Here is a 19,651-nt window from a genome sequence, read left to right on the forward strand (position 1 = left end):
TGAGGTACAAAAAAAAAACAAAAAAACACACAAACGCGATGACTGGCCAGCAGCAATAGCACACGTAAACTGGTGTTGTTACGCTCTTAGAACTGGAGCCTGCTTACGTATTACATATCTTATTGCTATGATACTGTAAATGAGACTTTAAGATATTCTAATGTATTAGCAACCATCAACGTTTGTTGCGCTCAGATTGTCTGGCTGTTAATACGTACTGTTAAAGTAGCTGACTCTGCTTCGTGCTCCGTAGTGAAACACGCGCATCGAACATCGTTTTTCACAGAGAAAATCAGCTTTGAATTTTACCGAAGGACTTTATTTCACTAAAATTAAGGCATTTTTTGCACAGCTCGTGTGTGTTTAATTGGTAGTGTTTGAGACGTATTCTGTGACTCGCTGGTTCGAATTTGACTAGGGTTGAATTTTTCTATTTTTTTTTTTTTTTTTAGTTCAGCTCGCATTCTTGCATCATTTAAATGTAGAACACATCAAATACATGCTGATTAACACACATCTAATTACCATTATTTTATGAAAAATGCACATCGCACGCAAAATTCCAGTTTCCATTGCAAATATAAATTCTTGTTAACGATATTTTATCAAAGATTGTTTAAATTAAGGAAATACTACAAATTAAATTTGTGCGACAGAAATGAAAAATTAAATACTGATTATCTGGAGTATGTCCGTTTTTAATACCGTAAATGTAGTCTCGTACGAGCCAGAGTAATAAGCATCGCAGAAACATAGAAACAAGAATTTTCACGGCATCGGACAGAGCAGAGTAATGCTCCATTTATAAAGTTGCTACCGTATCACTGCAGTATGAACAGAGTAGAATTAATGTGAAGCCAAGTTAACGAGATTTGTCGTAAGAAACAACAAGGCATTTAAGCCGCCAGGCGCAGTGGAACTAAAGCACGAAGCTTTCTCACACGCCACAGCCGAGCCTGGCATGTACAGCCAGCACGTTACACAGGCTGTCACTAACTATTGCCACCAAGAATAACTCCGAAAGTTTGATAGGAGCTGAAAAGTTTGTGGAACAAAAGTTGCATGGGACAACGGTGGGCATAATATGACGTTGGTTTTTTGTTGTTAGGTGGGGTCGCTTCACAGATATAAAGGTCAACTTTGTTTTTCTTTTTCTAAATGGGATGCTATAGTTTGGTACTTATTTTCTGGTAGCGGCTACCGAGACGAATCCAATGATGTGTAACAGTAAGGTCTTTGAAGGTCAACGAAGGTCAAAACGGCGGCATGAACGTCATTTATAGAAGGTGTTCGAAGTGATGACCATTGGTATCAATGCAGTGCTGCAATTTTGTTATTATGGATTGAGTGATATTCCTTATCACGTCGGCACTTATGGAAGCACATACTCTGACAATTCTCTCTCGCATATCTTCAGGTGTAGTTGGAACGTCTTTATAAACAATGTCTTTTACGAATCCCCACAAGAAAAAATCCGGACGCGTCTAGTCTAGCGAACTAGCCGGCCACGACACATCTCCACGTCCAATCCAACGATTTGGGAATTGTCTCTGCAACTCATTTAGAGCCATCAGCAAAAAATGTGCAGGGTACCCATCGTGTTGATACCACATACTGTTCTTTGATCCTAAAGGTATTTCTTCAAACAACAGACCTAATGTTTAATGCAGGAATGTGGTGTACTTCCTGCCATTAAGATTTCCTTCGATGAAATAGGGGCCTATAATTCTGTCTTGCAGAATCCCACACTATACTTTCACCGATCACGGATTTTGGTGTGCAACTCGTCACAGCCAGCATGGATTTTCAGTTGCCCAATAATGCAGTAAATAAAAATCAAATTAATAAATGTGTCATCCCTCTGTATCTGAAGTTCAGCCCATCGGCAGAATTCAATGCGATGCATACAATCCGTACCAGTTAATTCTGGGTGGAGACTGATATGGTAAAGATGATATTTATGGCGATGCAGAACACGAGCAACTCTACTCTGGTTCGTGCCAGATTCCTTTACGATTTGACGCGAACTAACACAAAGATCTCCAACCACAGTGGCATGAGTACCAATTTCCGTTTCCTCGTTAGTAAGTTTCCTTTGCCGGATATGTTTCCGATGCTTTAAAGATACAGTTGTTCTCAATTTATCATAAACGTAGTCAAATGTACAACGTGTAGGGTGAGTACTTTGGGGATATGAAGTCTCTAGCTCTCATTGAATTTCGTTGGCATTTTCCGTAAATGAGAAGCATATCGACTTGGTCAAAATGGTTAAAATGGCTCTGAGCACTATGGGATTTAACATCTATGGTCATCAGTCCCCTAGAACTTAGAACTACTTAAACCTAACTAACCTAAGGACAGCAGACCACAACCAGTCATCACGAGGCAGACAAAATCCCTCACCCCGCCGGGAATATCGACTTGTTCTTCGAAAGAATACATCATCCACATTCGCTTGATTCGACGATACTAGTCTTACCGTTCCTATTAGTGTTGTATTGCGAAAGCGTTGAATGGTGTTTACATGTCAATGGCACGTTAGGTGGATACGCCGTATTCGACGAATATTTACTATTTGCACGATATACGAGAGAGAATTGTTAGAGCATGTGCTTCGATAAGTGCCGATGTGATAAGGAATACCACTCAAACCATGATAAGAAGATTGCAGCACTGCACTGATACCAAAGGTCACCACTTCGAACACCTTCTGTAAATGGACGTTCAAGCCACCTTTTTGTCCTTCTTTAACCTTACTTACACATCATTGGATTCGTCTCGATAGCCGCTATCAGAAAATAAGTACCAAACTATAGCATGCCATTTAAAAAAAGAAAAACAAAGTTGACCTTCATATCTCTGACGGGACCCCACTTTGCAATAGAAAACCAACGTCATATTAGGCCCCCGTTGTCCTATGCAACTTTTGTCCCACAAACTTTTCAGATACGGTACTATCATACTTTCGAAGTTATTCTATGTGACAATAGTTAGTGACTCACACTGTATGGTAAAATAAGAGGAGACTATGTGACGCTTGTATGACTTGGTAGATTATGTTTTTGATCGCCTCTTTATCAACGTAGCAGATGACAGTTTGTAATATTTCTGGCTTTACAGCCATCATATTCGGAAACAAGAAGTTCTTCTTGGATCAGTAGAGAATGCAGCAGTGGCAAGATGACTTAACGTGGTGTGAGTAGGAGTATCTTGAGTAAGACCGTCTAAATTGTGGTCCTTCTCCGCGGTTGGCTGCTGCGTTCGGAAGTTGCGAGCCAAAATGATAATCTTCTTTTATTAATGTTAGAAAAACTAAACAGTTAGTTTACTTGCATTTCATGTAAAAGCATCTCTCAATAGCAGGCTATCATTCCATTAACTCAAAATTGTTAATTACCAGCAGAATGGCAAACAGTTGCTAAACGAAAAGGCAGACGAAGCACTTTGGAGATCTTCGGATCGCGCGTAACTTCGATGGCGGACGAACTGGTCCGGCTGTAAGACCAGAGCTGGTTCGGTAGCCCCGGACAGACATTTTGTCCGCCGCGGTCGGTGTCAGTTAAGACTTTATTAGCAATCTCTGGTTTGTAAATTTGAGAGTGTCGGAAGACAGACATGTGGTCTGCCTTGGTCGGTATCGGTTAAGGAATTAATTAGCAATCTCTGGTTGTTTGGACATGTAACTGGAAACAATTTGATGGTAACTACGAAAATACGCAGTTCATTGTTTTGTTTATTTTTTATGAGCGTGTGAAGACTGAAATGATCTGTGATTCATAAAGTGGAATATAATTGTTGCAGTTTCTTGCATTTTACTAATAAAAAGAGAGTGACATCCCATATAAATAAACTGATTGAAAATTTAATGATTCATACAATATCAGTTCCTCTTTCAGAGTTTATTACAGCCTCAAGATAATGAATTCACGACCTACGTGTTGTTTTCTGCGCAGGGAACAACCACTAAAGAAGATAGCAGGTTGGTGAACTTAAGCATTCCACTCAGGGCGGTAGAAGCAAATAGACACCCGGCGTGTACTGCAATTTTAGTACAAATGAGATCAGTGACTCGTCATGTGTGGTAATACTGAGAAGGTATGGTTTAAATGGCTCTGAGCACTATGGGACTTAACATCTGAGGTCATCAGTCCCCTAGAACTTAGAACTACTTAAACCTAACTAACCTAAGGACATCACACACACCCATGCCCGAGGCAGGATTCGAACCTGCGACCGTAGCGGTCGCGCGGTTCAAGACTGAAGCGCCTAGAACCGCTCGGCCACGCCGGCCGGCTGAGGAGGTATGAAGGAGAGAAATTTCGGAAGGAAAGGGTTTATCCACACTCTTTCAATTTGCCGCAAGTTTGCTTAAGTGTACTTCTCAAATTCGGATATGGCAAGATTTCACAGTAACACCTTCAGTTGGTTCACGTTTAACTATACGCTGAAATTCTAGCTATGCACTTTTATTTCACACATAACTCGCGCAGAAAACTTACCGCGTGTTTAGGTTTGGAATTTGCCCACTCTTGTTTTCAATTACAATACTATGTTAGCTAAGAACGAGACGAGGCAACGGTCTTGCCGCAGTGGATACACCGATTTCCGTCAGATCACCGAAGTTAAGCGCTGTCGGGCGTGGCCGGCACTTTGATGGGTGACCGTCCGGGACGCCATGCGCTGTTGCCGTTTTTCGGGGTGCACTCAGCCTCGTGATGCCAACTGAGGAGCTACTCGACCGAATAGTAGCGGCTCCGGGAGAGCAGTGTGCTAACCACACGCCCCTCCTATCCGCATCCTCAGTGAGGATGACACGGCGGTCGGATGGTCCCGATGGGCCACTTGGGGCCTGAAGACGGAGTGCTTAAGAACGAGACAATGTTAAATTTTTGCGTCTGGTCCGCTAAGAAGCGTAACGCCCGAGTTTTGTAATGTATTATCTCATTCTGTTCAAAAAATCAAATGACGTTCGGAGCTACAGTATATTGCTTCTCCGATCGTCTCTATTATTAACTGCAACCGCTCACGTCACTGCAGGTTAGTTGGACCAGCTGGCTGGCCAGTGCTGTCCAAGTCCAATGCGCCGGTAAAGCTGTTGTCCCTTATTAACGCTCAGTATGTGCGTGTAACGCACAACATAAAACGCAGCCTTATAATCGTACTGTCCGCCTCGATAGCTGAGTAGTCAGCGCGACGGAATGTTATGCTGAGGGGCCCGGGTTCGATTCCCGGCTGCTTCGGAGATTTTCTGTACTCAGGGTCTGGGTGTTGTGCTGTCATCACCACCACCACCACCACCACCACCACCACCACCACCACCACCATCCCCATCGACGCACAAGTCGGCGAAGTTGCGTCAACTCAAAAGACTTGCACCAGGCGACCAGTCTTACCCGACAGAAGGTCCTGGCCACACGATATTTCATAAGCGTACTTGATTGTACTCTAGTCAGCTTGACTTCGGCTCCACTTGAAACGGAATACGATAAGATTCTAGAAAAAAACGCGTAAGAATACGTAGTGTAAGGCTTAGACCAGGTTTATTGGTATAATGAATGCACTATAGTATTTATATTAAAAAAATAAAATTGGCCAGGTGTAAGTAAGACTCGCGCAATGAACTTTCCGTAGAAACTTAATTAAGCATACAGACAGTTGATCCGCAAACCGAGAATCGCGACAATTTTTGCTTGTTATCGACATTGATACTGGCAAGTTATCGCCCTTCCCAGATTATCGAAAATGTTTCAATTTCAGTAATGAAAACATGACATTGTCATGCAGGACGCAGGCGATCATTATTATAATAATCAGTAGATCTGCATTCAGGCTGACTGGGTCGCAATGGTAAAAGTCAAACACCAGGAGAGAAATGACTTTATTTGATCATTTGACGCGTTTCCGGAATGAACCCATCGTCATGGCGTTTCAAGTTGTGAATGAAACAAACTTTCGCAGACTAGTGCAGCAATCGCTCTTGTGTAACTGATGATGGATAAATTCCGAAACGCATCATATGAGCAATAAAGCCATTCCTTGCCTGATGTACGATTTTTACCACTGTGACACAGTTAGCCCGATACGGACTTACTAATTGTTTTAATTTCAAGTATGACGTCGAATAAAAAATGACAAAAGAAATATTTTTTCGTGTGATATAATTACAAATTTACAGATTTCGCATTTTTTTCCTTTTGTTGTGCTGTGACACCTTCCTTTTTGTCAAGTTTAATGATTCTACGTCAATCCAGCAGTACTCTATATCTTTTGATGAGTGAGTCTGGGACCATTAAAATATGTTACATAAATGGCCGTAACTTTTGGTAACCTTGACTTCGAAGCTTCAATAGTTTTTACACCGCCAAGGGACCGTGGGCCTTAGTATGGGACACAAATTTCAACTTCATGCTGCTACCCGTCCCTGAGAAAAAAGTTTTTAACGGTCGGAGAAACAGACAGACGGACAATAGAGGAAGGATCCTACAATGGTCCGTTTTTACCGACTGAGACACGGGACACCAAAAACCGCCCATTGCTATCATAAATACATTTATATTTATATTTCTAAGCTCTTTCCAAGAGCCCAGGCAGAGATAATTTATAACGGTGGAGATGGGCGGGCGGCAAGTGGTAACGTCGCTTGCGTGGATGAAAGTTTCTCGAACCGGCCCTGGTTGTTACGCCCTATACGTGCCGTTCTCGCTGACTTCCTGGAATCGTTCGATACGCTTCTACACTGTCCCTTAGTGAGCAAAACACAGTTTTCGCTTTTCCCGGAGTTACGGCTCAATACTCCCGCTGCAATAATAAGGCGACAACAAACCGAGGCGCGGCTACCGTTCGGATTAGCTCTGTTGACCGTTGGGCCACGCTTCTGCTGACGGCGAGCCAGAGAGTGCAAGCGCAGCAGATGCTCCAACCCGTATCGAAACACGCCGGCCGCCGAGTCAGCGCGCCGCATGCTGTTTACACAAACAACAGCCGGGCCATCTGCTACCTGAATATGTGCTCCCCTCGTACGCCGGAACCATTCAGATAGTTGCCGTGTATGGGCCGAACATGGCAACGGGGCTGTCATCTGTCGTCTTTGTCCTGGTTGCAGGTAAGCCTTCACTTTACTGTGTTATAATCTTTATTGGTCCTTTTAAACATTTTTGTGCATCAGGTGCATTATGATACTGGACAGGTCAAGTTTTCATGACCAGTACACGTACTAAACATTCAGAATAAATCATATGCCGTACACTTGTTGTTGTTGTCGTGGTCTGAAGATTGGTTTGATACAGCTCTCCATTCTACACTATCCTATCTCCGAATAACTACTGCAACCTACATTCTTCTGAATCTGCTTACTGGATTCATCTCTTGTTCTCCTCTACGATACACCCCCCCCCCCCACCCCCCCACACACACACACCCGCCTCCCATTTTCTGCAGTACTAAATTTGCTACCCTATGATGTCTCAGAATGTGTCCTATCAACCAATTCCTTCTTTCGGTCAAGCTGTGCACAGATTTCTTTTCTTCCTAATTCTATTCAGTACCTCCTCATTAGTTACATGATCTACCCATTTAGTCTTCAGCATTCTTCTGTAGCACCACATTTCAAAAGCTTCTATTCCCTTCTTGTCCAAACTGTTCATCGTCCATGTTTCACTTTCGTATATGGCTACACTCCATACAGATATCTTCAGAAAATACATCGTAACACGTAAGTCTATATTCGACATTAACGAAGTTCTCTTCCTCAGAAACGCTTTTCTTGATATTGCCAGTCTACATTTTATATCTTCTCTATTTCAACCATCATCACTTATTTTGCTGCCCAAATAGCAAAACTCATCTACTACCTTAAGTGTCTCGTTTCCTAGTCTAATTCCTCACCATCACCTGATGTAATTCGAGTACACTCCATTGTCCTTGTTTTGCTTTTGTTGATGTTCATCTTATACCCTTCTTTCAAGACACTGTCCATTCCGTTCGACCACCCTTCCAAGAACTTTGCTGTCTCTGACGGAACTAAAATGTCCTCGGCAAAACTTAAAGTTTTTATTTCTTCTCCTTGGACTTTAATTCCTATTCCAAATTTTTCTTTGGTTTCCTTTGCTGCTTGCTCTTTGTACAGACTGAATAACATTGGGGTCAGCTCACTTCCTGTCTCACTCTCTTCTCAACCACTGCTTCACTTTCATGCCCCTCATCTGTTATGACTGCTGTCTGGTCGCTGTACGACTTGTAAACAGCCCTTTGTTACCTGTATTTTACCCCTACCACCTTCAGAATTTCAACTTAAACTTGTCGATAATTTCAGAAATCAGTAAACACGCACAGTTTTCCCTCAAACACATCACAAACATCACTACCTTATGTTTTTTGTGCAATTGTAAATGCACCACGAAGCTAGGTATGCCTGTCAGTATGGACTATTTATAATAGCTATAATTATTAAGCTGCAAATGACGTAAATACTGATGTAATGTTCAGTATACCGTTCTCAGCCACAAATTTAATACCTGCAATTACATCCATGGGGCTCAAATTTTGTCATCTTTGTAGGTTAGGGCCTGTATCAATCCTGAAATGTTATGGAAAAGACCACAGATTGTTTTATATAGATATCAATTTGAAACTTCCTGGCAGATTAAAACTGTGTGCCCGACCGAGACTCGAACTCGGGACCTTTGCCTTTTCGCGGGCAAGTGCTCTACCATCTGAGCTACCGAAGCACGACTCACGCCCGGTACTCACAGCTTTACTTCTGCCAGTATCTCGTCTCGTACCTTCCTTCAGGAAGTTTCATATCAGCGCACACTCCGCTGCAGAGTGAAAATCTCATTCTGGAAACGTCCCCCAGGCTGTGGCTAAGCCATGTCTCCGCTATATCCTTTCTTTCAGGAGTGCTAGTTCTGCAAGGTTCGCAGGAGAGCTTCTGTAAAGTTTGGAAGGTAGGAGACGAGATACTGGCAGAAGTAAAGCTGTGAGTACCGGGCGTGAGTCGTGCTTGGGTAGCTCAGATGGTAGAGCACTTGCCCGCGAAAAGGCAAAGGTCCCGAGTTCGAGTCTCGGTCGGGCACACAGTTTTAATCTGCCAGGAAGTTTCATATCAGCGCACACTCCGCTGCAGAGTGAAAATCTCATTCTGGAGATATCAATTTATTCTCGACTTCTGAGCAAGAGACAATTAAATTGTTATAATACACTAAAGCCATTATTTGTCACTAACGATCACATTTCAGAAACAGAAATATAAAATTCTCAACAGTACAATTACTTTAAATGTATTTTTCCATTCCACAATAACCAAACACTGTCGCTGTTATAAATCACATGAAGGCCATGAATGAACAATGTTTTCAAGTTGTTTTCAGCACTCTAAACACGTTTCACATTTCAGTTTGTATATAAGTGTAGATGAAGAGCTTGTTTCGTGATAACAATACAAGCATTTCGTGCAACGAATCAGTTTCTCTCCGGTTACGTTTTCCCATATGACAAAAGTAAAATAATCTTTATAAATAGCGAATAAAATTAAATTTTAACAACAGTTCCCAATTGCGTGCCCGGGACGAAAATAGGAACTGCAAAGGAGACGAAATTACAAATAATCTCCAAATTTATTTTAACATCCCGTACAGCAACATAGGCCAAACGCTTGACTATGGCGAACGCACGCCATAAACTACAGTACACGAATGAAATACAGCTCAATATTCGAAAACACATCAGAGCTCATGCTAGAAATAGCAAACTGTTAATTTGATTGCTGCACTAACTCTTGTCGGTGTGAAAAGATAAATCTCCTCATACATGGTAGCTAAAGGTGTTATGCTCTCAACGAAACAATGAAATGAGGTTACATATGTTTTCGGATGAGGCCCGCCTTCAGCAAAACACAATTTTGTTTTATATCCCAAACATGTTTCACTGCAGTTGCAGCTTCGTCAGTGGGCTTTTGTTTTATGGCTGCTAAACATAAAAAATGTTCCTTACTGTTTGTAGACATGAAAATATTAGTTTTTACAATCGTAATTACAAATTTTTGAGGAACACAAAGTTATGTATTCATACCTTTTTATCTCATGGCGTGGTTTTCTGAGTTATTATGTTTTTAAGTGCCCATTTTCTTTCACAGTTTGTCGTCTGTAACCATATACTTGTACTACTTAATGGAGACAAATTATTCAAGCAAAAAATTATGATTTGGAAACTGTTATGGCTATGCCTGAAATTAATTAATTCGTTGTGGAAGGTTGTGTAGAATTAATTAATTTCAGGCATAGCCATAACAGTTTCCCAATCGTAATTTTTTGCTTAAGTAATTTGTCTACATTAAGCTGCATATGGTTGCAGCGACAAGCTGTGAATGAAAACAGGCACTATAAAAACATAATACCCCAGGAAAACCATACCACGTGGTAAAAAGGTATGAATAGGTAACTTTGTGTGTTCCTCAAAAATTTGTAATAACGATTTTAAAAAGTAATATTTACATGTGTACAAACAGTAAGGAACATTCTTTATGTTTAACAGCCATAAAATAAAAGCCCACTGACGATGCTGCAACTGCAGTGAAACATTTGTGGGATATAAAACAAAACTGTGTTCTGCTAAAGGCAGATCCCATCCAAAAACATATGTATTATTAAAGCGAATACGGACAATAGAGCATCAACCTAAAGATGAACTGAGGTTTCGTATGATCACGCAGCTAAACATTTGGATACTGTAAGTTCATATGGGGACGACATAAGGAGCAGGGACTATATTAGAGTCCAGGAGGGATGGTCAGTATTCAAGGATATGACAGGAGCGAACATTCGAAGCAAAAAAGTCTAGTGAACATGGGCCGCATGCCTTAGGAGCTACGGTCACTTACTGTGGAACAAACCTGTTCTACTGCAAGATCTTCGCTTTCCATGATTTCGGCTGAGATAGTACGGACCAAAAGAAGACAAATTGTGCAGTAAGCATGGGCTCTAAAATGCATACGTTAAAAGCTATGAGCTCTTGTTCGGCAGAAGAGATCTGTTTCAAAGTGTCAGAAATAAAGAAGTGCTCACAGCTCTTAAGGTATGCATTTTAGAGCCCATGTGTATTAGCAGTTCTTCATCTCATCCAAAAGCGTAAGACAGCAAAGAGCTTGCAGTACAACAGATCTGTTTCACAGTATCGGGGATGAAGAAGTGCTCAGAGATCTTGAAATATGGATTTTAGAGCATGTTAAATAGACTATTTTGCTTCGAATGCTCGCTGCTGTCACATCCCTGAATACTGACCATTCTTCTTCGGACACCCTGTACAGAGGAGACATTAGTGGTGATACAACCGTTCAATAAGCTGTATTTACACAGCGTGCAACAAATTCAATTATTTCACACTTAACTACATATATACAAATTTTCTCTTATTATATTTTTACAATAATAATGTACACATTTACAATTTTAATCTGCTATATACTCAGCTACACTGTAGTAACACTTCTGAAGTAGGTAGGCATGAACACTTGTTTTAAATGCTGAAATGCATTTCGTCATTTTAACGTAACAAGGCAGTTACGTACTGCTTTTTTCCCGTTTGCAGTTATGAATTCTGGTTATGTATATCCTGCTTTCCTCTTTATAAGTGAATACCTCGTTTTTACGGCTCCTTACCTCAACCGATAAAAACAGAACCCTCATACTTTCACTTTGTTGTCCGCCTGTCTAACTGTTGACACGCCTTTTTCTCTGAAACGGGTAGAGCTATTGAGTTGAAATTATGTCAAACACTCAGGTCTACGATCCCTTACCGGCGTAAAAAATTTAAGCCTTTAAGTCAGTGCAATCAAAAGATACGGTCAATCGTATCACTAGTTTCTATCCTCTGAATATTACTAAGGACTACTTAGTTTCACGTGAGCTCCCGAGGCCCACAGCACGGCGTCCATGGAGACGAGGCGCACGCCAGAGCTTAAGTCAAGTCTTGGTGTTGACTTAGTACTTATGTACCGCGTTTTTAAAATGTGAGTACACCTATTCAGGCTGTTTTAGTTTTATTTCTAGACCATGCCCTCTTAGACAAATTATAGATTCAGGCATATCTTCTGAAGAAGGCTCAATTATTTGGGCTGAAACCTAGGTAAAGACTGGTTTCATTACCGCAATCTAGGCTGATAGTTTCTTATATATTAGATTATCACGATTTCTGACTGTGCTGCAATGTTAAAAGTATAAAAATTGTGTTTTTCCCACGCGGCACTGTTTGTTAAAACTTGGGGATGTCGTATCGACACTTTTAAACTTGACGGTTTCTGTACGGCGTGCATAGTTGACAGTCCGGCAGCGGCTAAAGCAAATTCAAAAAAATGGCTCTGAGCACTATGGGACTCAACTGCTGTGGTCATAAGTCCCCTAGAACTTAGAACTACTTAAACCTAACTAACCTAAGGACAGCACACAACACCCAGCCATCACGAGGCAGAGAAAATCCCTGACCCCGCCGGGAATCGAACCCGGGAACCCGGGCGTGGGAAGCGAGAACGCTACCGCACGACCACGAGATGCGGGCTAAAGCAAATTCAGTTCGGGGATCTACTGCGTATGTACGTCACGATCTAAGAAATGCTGTGACAGAGAGATCATGTAAAAGGTATTGTTTAAACAAAAGGTCGCTGCAAAACCGCCATTCTGAGTATGTATATTTTAAAATGTTCAAGGTCCAGATAACTGCTGTTTAGAGGTCTCCACGTTGTCTAAACCAATGTTGCTAGTGAGTGCATAGACATCGCGATATGCGGTTAACAACACCAACGATTATGTTTCTCGTCTGATTGCTGCACGAGATTTCAACATAGATTTTAAAACCACACCCCAAATTGCAATTTTACTATCTTTCTCCTCCAAAGGCACGTTACCATTAACAAACCAACGTTCTACAAGAGCTAACACGATTATCGACAAAATTTTTTAAACTTCAATATGCATTGCGGTACTGTTCATTCTCTTCTCAGTCGTCTACAAATTTGTTCCAAATTTAATACTTAAGTTATCATTTTAATTTAATTTTCGCTTTCACGTGAACTATGAAACCCGCTTTGATCGCAGTCTCATCAGATTATGAATGGAGATAACGCTAAAGACGCTCCGGTCACTATTTTTTTTTTTGGGGGGGGGGGGGGTAATATTTATTAGCAAAATTTCTGCTACCAGTTTCAACGGGAATTTAAGTCTCTGGACTAAATTCGAAGCTTATTGTCATTTGAACTGAAGTAGCAGGTTTCAGCATGTATTAGTCAATTTCTATCATAATTATGTTACTTTAATTAAGTATCATAATTTAAAAACTTAAATGATTCCTGAGCGCACAGGATCGAAAAAAATCACGGTAATACACAGGGTGGTCCATTGATCGTGACCGGGCCAAATATCTCACGAAATAAGCGTCAAACGAAAAAACTACAAAGTACGAAACTTGTCTAGCTTGAAGGGGGAAACCAGATGGCGCTATGGTTGTCCCGCTAGATGGCGCTGCCATAGGTCAAACGGATATCAACTGCGTTTTTTTAAATAGGAACCCCCATTTTTATTACATATTCGTGTAGTACGTAAAGAAATATGAATGTTTTAGTTGGCCACTTTTTTCGCTTTGTGATAGATGGCGCTGTAATAGTCACAAACATATGGCTCACAATTTTAGACGAACAGTTGGTGACATAGGTACCTTTGAACATTTTATTTCGGTTGTTCCAATATGATTGTGAACTTATCATTTCTGAGAACGCATGCTGTTACCTGTAAATACCACATTAATGCAATAAATACCCAAAATGATGTCCGTCAACCTCAATGCATTTGGCAATACGTGTAACGACATTCCTCTCAAAAGCGAGTTGTTCGCCTTCCCTAATGTTCGCATATGCATTGACAATGCGCTGGCACATTTTGTCAGGCGTTGTCGGCGGATCACGATGGCAAATATCCTTCAACTTTCCCCACAGAAAGAAATCCGGGGATGTCAGATCTGGTGAACGTGCGGGCCATGGTATGGTGCTTAGGCGACCAATCCACCTGTCATGAAATATGCTATTCAATAACCGCTTCAACCGCATGCGAGCTACGTGCCGGACATCCATCATGTTGGAAGTACATTGTCATTCTGTCATGCAGTGAAACATCTTGTTGTAACATCGGTAGAACATTACGTAGGAATTCAGCATACCTTGCACCATTTAGATTGCCATCGATAAAATAGAGGCCAATTATCCTTCCTCCCATAATGCCGCCAAGGTCGCAGATGTTCCACTTGGATTTTTCCGTTGCCCAGTAGTGCATATTATGCCGGTTTACGTTACCGCTGTTGGTGAATGACGCTTCGTCGCTAAATAGAACGCGTGCAAAAAATCTGTCATCGTCCCGTGATTTCTCTTGTGCCCAGTAGCAGAACTGTACACGACGTTCAAAGTCGTCGCCATGCAATTCCTGCCGCATAGAAATATGGTACGAGTGCAATCGATGTTGAGGTAGCATTCTCAACACCGACGTTTTTGAGATTCCAGATTCTCACGCAATTTGTCTGCTACTGATGTGCGGATTAGCCGCTACAGCAGCTAATACTTGGGCATCATTTGTTGCAGGTCGTGGTTGACGTTTCACATGTGGCTCAACACTTCCTGTTTCCTTAACTAACGTAACTACCCGGCGAACGGTCCGGACACTTGGATGATGTCGTCCAGGATACCGATCAGCATACATAGCACACGCCCGTTGGGCGCTTTGATCACAATAGCCATACATCAACACGATATCGACCTTTTCCGCAATTGGTAAACGGTCCATTTTAACACGGGTAATGTATCACGAAGCAAATACCGTCCGCACTGGCGGAATGTTACGTGATACCACGTACTTATACGTTTGTGACTATTACAGCGCCATCTATCACAAAGCGAAAAAAAGTGGTCCAACTATAACATTCATATTTCTTTACGTACTACACGAATATGTAATAAAAAATGGGGGTTCCTATTAAAAAAAACGCAGTTGCTATCAGTTTGACCTGTGGCAGCGCCATCTAGCGGGCCAACCATAGCGCCATCTGGTTTCCCCCTTCAAGCTAGACGAGTTTCGTTCTTTGTAGTTTTTTCGTTTGATGCTTATTTCGTGCGATATTTGGCCCGGTCACTATCAATGGACCACCCTGTATATTCGAAATTTGATTTAGCTAACTAAAACGTTATTCTACAACGAATTTTAAAGAAGTTTTAATCTCTGCTGCTGATAATTAGCATAGAATTTTAGTAACTCCAACATTAGTAATTTCCAAGAAGCTTTGGGTATCGAAGTCGCGCCCCACTTCGAGCGATGTATATCGGAGGCTCGACTGCCGCGGCACACTGAGTAAGTGGATCAATGTTTTTTAATTAAATCATGGGAGAAGGCAGGTGGATCAATGTTTGTTAGTAACAGGTTCGCACGTTCGATGTATTAATAAACATTGATCCACCTACTTTCTCCCCTCATTTAATTGAAAAACATTGATTCGCCTAACTTCTCCCATGGTTTAATTAAATAACACGACTGTTAACAATATTATACCACATTCCCTTGTGAACGCACAAAAACAATATCCAGACTCCACACCGCGACAGTTGGGCGCTCGATATATATCGGTAGCTGTGAGGGCGCGACTTTGATGCCCAAGGCGTCTCGGAAAATACCTCAGAATTAATAAAGTAAATGAAAAATTACAATAGCGAATGTGAAATTAGAGAAAAAATTTAATTTAAAATTAAAACATTCTCGAAAGCCTTGAAATTCTCTAGGCCGATATCTTTCTAGTATCGATACAAATAACAGGCAAAATTCGTAGAGATTTTTGATTCCCAGAATGAGGGACTATTTATTCCATGCAGATAAAATTAAGGGGCATTGTCATTGCAAGTCGACGTCCGTGATCTTAGTTGCCCCAAAACATTACCTTCAGCTGGTTTTAATCCGTCCAGAGTAGTAATCACAGAATAATAATACAGAATCAGGCAAAATTTCCAAACATGAATGTCACAACTCTTCATTAGGTCCTTTGCTGCACAGAGTTTCGTTATATGTATGAAGCAGATTTCTTGAAGAAATCAAAGTTACCAACGGTAATATGCTCATTGGTTGAAATATTATGGAACGGTTTTGTAGACTTCAAACGTTTGGTACGCTTAATTTCGTAAACCTTGTATGCTTTCCTCTTATGTAGTTCATTTTAAGACGTTAGGTGTTGATTCTGCTTATTCGAAGTTCGTATCTGAGTTGCATCTTTCTCGTTGTTTATCAAGTCTCGGACAGTCGACTCTAAATCTGACACACTGAACATGTTTCAGTCCTGGAGTACAATATCCAAAACTTCCGTTGAGGTTAGTCACAAAAATCAGTCGATATCGTTCGTATGACAGAGGGTTTGTAGGATTTACCTCTGAATATAACATATGTAACTTTCGAATGTTAAGTTCTTCTGGTGAATATAATGTGATTTGCAGCTTCTTAGTGACTGCAAACGTTGGTGCACTTCATATACGGTTTCTCTTTTAAGTTTGTTTGGTCTACTGATATATTTTTTTCTAGGCTTCATATGTGCTTTCCCTGTAGTAGCTAATACCTTTTTAAGAGTAATAAGACGTCTGTTGGTCATATCATGCAATGCTAAGAATGCTGGATGACGTACCTGAACATCCTGTATTTATCCATCTCTATCGATACGTATATTACAAACATAGGAAAAACCATGATATGCCGTTGCAAATGAGCTCTCCTTTGGTCTCTTTCACATCACAGGATTTACACTGATAAGTTCAGTCAGGTTAATTTGGTGTATCGTAGGAAACCACATGATTGAATTCCTTCATTAATCTATTCCTTCCTGTAAATGGAACATTCTGAAAATATTTCCGTTGTGAGAACTTACAATCGTCACCTTTAACGTGACTCATGCATGGCAGGTAATCTTTTAGAATAAAAGACAATGCGCGCCGTCGCTTTCCTTTTCCTTGTATTTGTATTCTGCACAGCACTGGAATGTTCTTTATCCGATTTTTGATGCCTTCATTTCACCTAAGAAACAACTTCATACACCATCTCGGTAACAGTATTACACGATAGTTTCTGCTCAATTTACCAGAAAAAAGTCCTTTTCAGGCCTACTTTGGATGCACAATGTGGCGCGGTTTTATATCGGTCTATGCTTTATTACTAAACAATGTGACAGTTCGAACTTCGTTTACAAGGTGTGAGTTACTGGCAAGTGTTGTGAGGATAAGAAAACCGGGACGTCGTTCTCCCTCAGCACCGAATGCAACTTGATCGTTTTTCACAAGCACATCAAGTTTTTAGCACAGGTTTTCGGGCACCCTGATCGTTTTTCAAAAAAACAAACCTTGCCAAATTATAGTACCTACATTCCTCTGTAAGATGGCATTATAAACTACATTTTAAATTTTGATAGGCTTTGATCGTTATTCTCGGGTACTCTTCGTATATACCCGTACATAATATTTCTTATTATGCACACTTATATTCATGATTGTACGTGGCCATTACATTGTACCACATTTGACGTTCTGTGTGACGGTAGAGGTAAGTTCCTATGGGACCAAACTGCTGAGGTCATCGGTCGCTAGGCTTACACACTACTTGATCTAATTTGAACAAACGTACGCTAAGGAAAACACACACAACCATGCCCGAGGGTGGATTCGAACCTCCGATGGGGGAAGCCGCGCGAACCGTGACAAGGCGCCTAAGACCACGCGGCTACCTGCACGGACCTGTGTGATGAATGAATGAATAAATAAATGCAGTAGTTGCGTGCCATTCTAGTATTGTTGGTTTATCGTAAAGCTTGTTGTAGGCTTACGTACTTTGAAAACCTCAAAACGAAATTCAAAAGTAAAATCAAGCAGGTTATTCTTGAAAACTGACAGATGCTGGCAAGAAATATTCAGGGCCAGAATGAGATTTTCACTCTGCAGCGGTGAGTGCGCTGATATGGAACTTCCTGGCAGATTAAAACTGTGTGCTGGACCGAGACTCTAACTCGGGACCTTTGGCTTTCGCAGGCAAGTGCTCTTCCAACCGAGCTACCCAAGCACGACTCACGCCCCGTCCTCACAGCTTTACTTCTGCCAGTACTTCGTCTCCTACCTTCCAAACTTCACAGAAGCTCTGCTGCGAACCTTGCAGGACTAGCACTCCTGAAAGAAAGGATATTGCGGAGACATGGCTTAGCCACAACGTGGGGGATGTTTCCAGAATGAGATTTTCACTCTGCAGCGGTGTGTGCGCTGATATGAAACCAATGCGAGCACCTTTGCTAACAGCACGACATGGACTTTTGACCATATCCGTTAGACTTTAGACGACTGAAAAACTATAGGCTAGTCAGAAAAATCCCGATTTCAGTTGGTAACAGCTGATGGTAGGGTTCGAGTGTAGCGCAGACCACATGAAGCCATGGTCCCAGGTTGTCAACAAGGCACTGTGCTAGCTGGTGGTGGCATCATAATGGAGTGGACTCTGTTTGCGTGGAGTGGACTTAGTTCTCTGGTCCAACTGAAGCGATCAGTTAACTGTAAATCCTTATGTTGGGCTATTTGCAGACTATTTGCAGCCATTCATTGACTTATGTGCCGAAACAATGATGGGATTTTTATGAACGACAATGCGCCATGTCACCGGGCAACAGTTTTTCGCAATTGGTCTGAAGAACATTCTGGACATATCGAACGAATGTTTGTCAACCCATATCGCCCGACACGAATCCCGCCGAACATTTGAGGGGCACAATCGAGGGGTCAGTTTGTCCACAAAACCCAGCACCGGCAAAACTTTCGCAATTATACACAGCTACAGAGGCAGCATGACTCAATATTTCAAAAAAATGGCTCTGAGCACTATGGGACTTAACATCTGTGGTCATCAGTCCCCTAGAACTTAGAACTACTTAAACCTAACTAACCTAAGGACATCACACACATCCATGCCCGAGGCAGGATTCGAACCTGCGACCGTAGCAGTCGCGCGGTTCCGGACTGAGCGCCTAGAACCGCTAGACCACCGCGGCCGGCGACTCAATATTTCTGCAGGGGCTCACAACGACTTGTTGAGTCCATGCCACCTCTACTTGCTACACTACACTTGCCAAAAGGACATCCGACACGATATTAGGAGGTATCCCACGCGTTTTGTCACCTCATGGTATATACTGTTCTAGGCCTGGTAACGACACTAAACACGAACACCACTAACAACAGGCTGTCTACATGTCGCAGAGAATTGATGTATATACAGGGGGGGCCAAAAAAATGTATCCACTGTTTGAAAGTCTATAACTTGCAAACTAATTGACGGAGTTGTCTCATTTTTGGTGAAAGTGTAGCTTAAAGTCCAACTTAAAGATATCACTGTAGGGGTTCGAAATGGTCACCATTAGCATCCACACACAAACGATGCCGCCAAACTACAGCACTAACTACTGACTGCAACGTGTTCAGTTGGATATTTGCACATGAATGTACGATGGATTCTCGAAGTTCATCCAAAGTGCGTGGCTTTTGTCGATAAACGACGTCCTTTAGTGTTCCCCACAGGCAAAAGTCCAGTGTAGTTCGTCTGGGGAACGTGGTGGATAC

At 41.7% G+C, this 19,651-nt stretch overlaps 1 protein-coding gene and 1 pseudogene across 1 annotated transcript in view; both read left to right on the forward strand.

Moving 5' to 3' along the window:
- The first annotated feature begins 4,571 nt into the window (after nucleotides 1-4,571).
- On the forward strand, nucleotides 4,572-4,689 carry LOC126215403 (5S ribosomal RNA; annotated as a pseudogene).
- Nucleotides 4,690-7,047: 2,358 nt separating this feature from the next.
- LOC126215282 (uncharacterized) overlaps nucleotides 7,048-19,651 on the forward strand; it is a 98,795-nt gene continuing 86,191 nt past the window's right edge. Inside the window, exon 1 of the mRNA XM_049941971.1 lies at nucleotides 7,048-7,102. Within this exon, the coding sequence (XP_049797928.1) occupies nucleotides 7,060-7,102 (43 nt within the window). The 5' untranslated portion in view covers nucleotides 7,048-7,059. The remainder of the gene's footprint in view (nucleotides 7,103-19,651) is intronic.

This window comes from Schistocerca nitens, chromosome 12 (assembly GCF_023898315.1).
Source record: "Schistocerca nitens isolate TAMUIC-IGC-003100 chromosome 12, iqSchNite1.1, whole genome shotgun sequence".
In the NCBI taxonomy this organism is placed as follows: Eukaryota; Metazoa; Arthropoda; class Insecta; order Orthoptera; family Acrididae; genus Schistocerca; species Schistocerca nitens.